Source organism: Electrona antarctica, assembly GCF_951216825.1.
Source record: "Electrona antarctica genome assembly, chromosome: 18".
Taxonomy (NCBI): Eukaryota; Metazoa; Chordata; class Actinopteri; order Myctophiformes; family Myctophidae; genus Electrona; species Electrona antarctica.
The window spans coordinates 35,955,522-35,961,485 of record NC_136799.1 but is presented as its reverse complement, the minus strand read 5'-3'; the positions used below and the strand labels follow the sequence as shown (position 1 = coordinate 35,961,485).

The 5,964-nt window shown below is 41.7% G+C and overlaps 1 protein-coding gene across 2 annotated transcripts in view; it reads right to left on the bottom strand.

The window, feature by feature from the left end:
- Positions 1–896: 896 nt before the first annotated feature.
- prkcha (protein kinase C, eta, a) overlaps positions 897–5,964 on the bottom strand; it is a 38,831-nt gene continuing 33,763 nt past the window's right edge. The window contains exons 14-15 of one of the 2 annotated variants that reach the window (XR_013792343.1): positions 1,161–5,593; positions 897–1,120 (exon numbers count right to left, since the gene is read on the bottom strand). Coding sequence is in view for 1 of the 2 variants with exons in the window: in XM_079529019.1 (XP_079385145.1) it covers positions 5,444–5,593 (150 nt within the window). In the remaining variant the exon portion in view is untranslated. Of the gene's footprint in view, positions 5,594–5,964 lie in introns of both variants that reach the window. The other variant, XM_079529019.1, reaches the window with a different exon arrangement.

Genomic DNA, 5,964 nt, shown 5'->3' with positions numbered 1-5,964 from the left:
TGCGTGTAGCCAGGTTGCAACGCGATGGATGGATCACGCGCTCCGCCCCGCCCCCTCCCCGCCCTCCCCGGGAGCGAGCAGCAGTCACATCATCCATCCATCACCGCACGGGGACGAGCATCCGGTGAAGTGTGATGTTTGTCAATCAGTGCTCTCTTTTAATTTCAAGGACCCCCGTAATAAATGATCCAAATGGAACTACACTTTCTTACTGGTTGATGTGAATATATAAATCATAATCAATGTGTCATGGTGAAACTTTATACAGTGAGTGTACTGTACTGTAATTATTTCTTTATTTTGATACTTTGATTTAAACAAGGCTTGTTGAACTTAAGTCTGATTCAGTCCGAGGACTGTTAACCCTACAAAATGTAATAAAGACTAGTAAGGTATTACCGTTACCATTAATGTGATCACAAACAACAAAATGTGAATCAAATTGTGAAGGTGTTAGGTTGCATTCCAAATATCACACAGTGCTGAGATGGGATATTTCGGTAATTTTCCTCTTGTGGTTATTATGCCAGGCAAAAGAGAGCTGCTCCTCCCCTCTTACCACAGTGGAACTTGTGGCTCATTTTTGGAACTCATTGGCCTTGCACCATATCATCCCTTACCTATAAAAAAAAAAAAAAAAAGAAGGGGGAGGAAAAGGGGGGAGGGGGTAACTGTGTGTGTGTGTGTGTGTGTGTGTGTGTGTGTGTGTGGGGGGGGGGGTATCATATTTAATTTTGTAAGATGCACAATTCTCTCTGATTCGTGTTATAATAAAATGTGAACAACGTATTAAGATACGTCTTTAGTGCATAATGCATGGTCTGGAAGTGGAAGGTCTGCCTGTGACTTCCCAGAAATATTTGGTTGGCACAATATGAGTCACTTGAGTGAACAGAGACTTTTGCCTTGAGTTTATTCCATTCTACAGGATCCACACGTCTCTTGATCATTGTTGTAACCAGTTAATACACTTTGTCATACACAATGAATAGTGAAAATAGCCCATCTTCAAGATCCCAACACATCACAATGTGAGCTTGTAGTATGGGGGGAGGGTATTAATAGGGAATAGGGATCACCGATTATAATGTGGTAAACAAAGCAAACTTAGAATCTTCGTCTCACTCAAAAACCTCAGAGTAGGCAGCTCATATAATTACAGAACTGGAAAATACTGATGGTGTGCACAGCACTAAAGTTGAATTATCCCGTTAAAGAATGTCTATAAGTGACACTTGGTCTTTGCATGGAAGATTGATGAACCAAATAAATAACATTATGGTATGTTCTTCATTTTCACAGCTCCTTCTGTGGTAGACCTATCAATCAAATAGACAGAGCAAAAGGGCAAAACAGTGATTCAATCACTGCGCGCAGCAATCAATGTCTCCATAATGGCATCTTCTCATTCAAACGTAACCCCAAGAAAGTGTCAAGAAAAGGGACATGTTAAAGATAAATTAAATACAAAGTCAGTCCCCAGGACACAACTAGTATCTTGGTTAAAAAAAGCATTAAAGTCCACAATACCAGCCCTGGCAAAAAAAAATAAACCAGACACTAAACATGATGTGGGATAACAGATTCAGGCAAGTATGGACTCAAATTGAGTCAGTCAAAAACTTTCACTTAAATGGCCAAGCAGCAGCAGAGCATTCCATTTGGCGTTCTCAGAGATGTGGCATTGTTTTAATTCTAAGAAGTATGTTGATATGTTCTTCCATTTTGAGCTTGTTAATTTCTTTAGCAGTAACATCTTCCACAGGATAGGCGACAGAGGGGATAAGCAGCTGTGTGGAGACTTCCTTGCTTTAAACAACAGGAAGTGTCCCTTTCCAGTCCAAGCCAGGTTAAAGATAAAAGATGGACATTTCAGTAATACTTCTGGTTATATAGTTTATATACAGAACAAATGCCCAATCATGGAGAAATAGCCTTATCAAAGCTCGTTGCATTACAGATGCGATGCACTGTGAGCTTGTAGATAGGGCATTTTTGGCATGCAACACAATTGTATGACATAGATAATACATATAAACCATGCTTAAGCCTGAATATATAATATAACTATCAGCTCTGCCCATTAGTCTACTCTGTTGAATGGATTCCACTCAAAGACAGTACAGTATTTTTGAGGAGCGCTAGCCCCTCCTATGCCCAGCTTTGTCTGTTTGTGATTTGATTGGCTGAGCACCCCATAGCAATGATTTTATTGGCTGAGCAAAGTACGCATTGAGGATAAAAAAAATGAGGACAGAAAAGTGAGGATGCAAATTGTGATTGGCCGGAATGAGATGTATGATGATAAGAGCGCCCCTCACTTCACACGGGTGTGATTGTTGTGTCATCTTCACCATCAACTCACTTAGCAAAGGTCTGTCACTTACAAAATAAGCAAGATTCCTTTCTCCGTCATGCTACTCATTAATATGACGCTGTGTGGTTTCCTGTTTATTTTGTATCAATTTGTGGTGCTTGATGACTCCCTCACTCACTCAGTACACTTGTGCATTAAGTTACCATACACCAACCGTCACTCTTCACTATTACTCACAAGGCAAGTAAATGGAGAACAATCCAAAATTTCGAAACAGCCGTGAATCACCATCACTGATTTCGAACAAAGATAAAATATTGCATCATTCACTCTTTGCTTGGCTGTTTCATTGACGTGAAGAGGAACTTAGTCATTGAGATGGATAGCAACAAATTGTCAAGGGATCTGGCTTATACAAATATAATATCCATGAGCATTATTACAACTCTGTTAAAGATGGGATTTGTTTATATAATTTATTTTATAAAAAATATTTATTTTATTAATTTATATTATTTGTTTTTCCTCTAGGAATAGTCTCACATCACCCAGAAGCTATTTCACATGCTCAGTCACAGGCAGCTGTGCTGTCAAAGGTGATATAACGGCCTGGGCCATGGCTCAGTGGTCCAGGCACCTTGGCTGGTAACCCAGTCTGACAGTGTGCCGCGGGTTCGACTCCCGATCCCGACGGCCTTTACTGCATGTCTTCCCTCCATCTCTCTCACCCTTTCCTGTCAGCCTACTGTCTATCCCTCCATAAAATATATAAAAAATAAAGGCGAAAGCCACAAAAAAATAAAACATTAAAAGGGTGGTTATAACAGATACTATTTCCCAATTCTCTGGAACTTGTTAAAGCATGGCAACAAAAGCCACAGCATAAATCAGACTGCTGCCTTATATTCCAAAAGTACTTGTTAATGCAAATGGTAGTAAGTTCATCCACCTGTTTGAGAGCAAATTCACGATAAAAGTAAAACATTGTTTTGCTATACAGTTGCAGCACTGTCAGGAACTGAGCAAGACACTTTGGAGTTTCTGGTGCTTTTCCAAAGGCCAGGGAGATCAAAGAGCAACACTGAATCCTCCCTGTAATTTTCTCACTCATTCAAACGTTGAGGATGATAGCCACATGGCTGTTCAATATAAAAGTTTACAACTAAGCATATTCACACAGCGGCCATTTTGTTGCTCTTGTTAATGAAAAGTACTATTAACACAAGCTTGTAACACAGGTTTTGGACATACAGGGCTCTATCTTACACCCTGCCTTACCCGCTAGCACTACCCGCCAGCCGTGAATTACGCATTTAGCAGCTCCCACTACCCAGTAGTACCCACTATACATTATGCCGACTCCTATATTTGCAGCTGGAGGTGTGCCTGTGTGCATGATGCGCTTTCCCTAAAATTGCTATCTTGCCCACACACGTTTGGGAAAGCACATAACGGGTACTCAGAACACCAGCTATGCCAATTTCGTTTGATAGAACGCGCGCCTGTAATGGACACGTAGGGAGTGGAGCTGCCTGAACAGCAGAACATTCACAGGTCTCATTTTCTCCTAATTCTCCACAAATCTGTGATTCTAATTTTCCTATAGTCAGCAGAAGTGTGAGTGTCAATACGTTTATGAGATAGTCTATTCAAAGAAGACTATATTTGTGCCATGTGTCATGCACAATAAGGGCCTTTCTCGGCCCCACCCTTCTCCCATTGTTTATATTGTGTTTAGTTTCCAAGATGGCCGCAACACCAGGAGGGGGTGGGGCAGAGGTGAGCGGGTGGGGTCGACATATGCCCTTACTGGGCTGCATTCACAAATTCAAGACACCTGTCTTGCATTTGTCTTGTGTCTGTGTTTAATGGCTGATCCAATGCATTTCCAATGGAGGCCCATATGGTTTGACCAAACATTTTGTTTGATGGGGGGAGGGGGGGCAGAACCCATCCATCAAAGCTGTGTTCAGACACAAGTCAGGTGTCAGACACAAGGCAAGTGTCTTGAATGCAGCCCAGTAAGGCCATGTCGACCCGCCCGCTCACCCCCGCCTGGTGCTGCGACCATCTTGGAAACTAAACACAGTATAAACAATGGGAGAAGGGTGAGGCCGAGAATGGCCCTTATTGCATTCAGTCTGTTCAGTTCATTCATTCATTGTGCATGAAATACTGAATGGATTACAATATTTTAACATTCTATAGAATCAGTAACATGTAGGTTATATGTATCACTATCAAATACAGTTTTATTGAAAGGCAAACAAAGGCTAGAGGGTATGAAACTAACTTCAGGTATCCAATGTTAGCACATCGGTGCGGTTGAGTGAATGTGAAACCTCTTCCAAAGAGAGTGAGAAACACTACAAACTCTGCTGGAGACACAAAACAACCTTCTGTGTATCAATAATTCCATTCCAAGGCAGCGTTGCTCTTCCATGGGTAGAGAATGAGAGCAACCCAACATCCATTACCCATTTTCCATTATCCCCAGTGCAATCTTGGCGATTACAAGGGGATGATGGAAAATGGGTAATGGATATTATGTTGAGTCTTCTCTTAAAGACAATGGCATGTGGCACAGTGATTGGTTTAATTAATGTAACGGCTAGCGGAGGTGTTTTAGGGATCAAGGCACAGTGATTGGTTTAATTATTGTAACGCCAAAACCACACCTATGCATAATGGGACAGGTAGCGGAGGTGTTTTAGGGATCAAAGCTGGTGTCCAAGACAGCATTTTCTACAGGGGTACGTCTCTTACGCAATTCCAAATCCCAAAATGACGGGTTTATCGACACTGACGCAAGATAGAGCCCACAAGGTTTCCACCAGACGGGGACGATATGCTGTAGCACAATGAAGAGTTCAACAAGTGCTCCAATCAGTTCTCATTAAGGGAAGGCTTGTTCAGTGGGATGGCCAATCCTTCTGTCCCCATGTTAGGTCAAGACGTCATTCTGAGTTAAGAGATGAAAGTAATGACAATAAGAAGAGCAGAAGAAGAGCAAACAGTTATTGGTGCCTAGGAAAAGAAGTGCAGGATGACCCGGGACACGCTTGAGTTTCACTGAGGGAGTTTTCTCCCTCAGTCTAGCTTTCCAGCAGTTCAGGTCCAGCAGTTCTAGCTTTCCAGCAGTTCAGGTGAGGTGAAAGAGAAGTTATGGAACTCGTCCTGGCTGACGGTAGGGATGAGAGGACCATCGATGGGCGTGAGGGTGGGTTCTTCCTGGGTAAAGTCTGGGTCAAAGTTGTTGACATCCTCTGCTGTTTTCTGGAGCAAGCAAATAAAGGCTTGGTCTTATTAGCCAGCAAAAGGCTTGGTCTTAACACTGAAATAACACACTGAAATAACACTTAGTTTAATGAATAAAACAGTATTCTAACCAAACTGTATGGTAAAGTAAAGTATGTTAAACAATACAACTAGCACATCTGCAGTGAGTGGTTGGAGGTGCAGGTGCTTTCCCTACTTTTCCTTTGAAAAATGTAGACTTAATTTAACTTAACTGTAATTTGAAGCAGACAAAATTAATTGTTGTGCCATCATCTTTACTGTAGTCTGAATATCGTTGAAATAATCCCTCTGACAAAAAACCTATGCATTGTAGCTTTAAAGGATGATAAAACCTGCAGCAGTGGAGA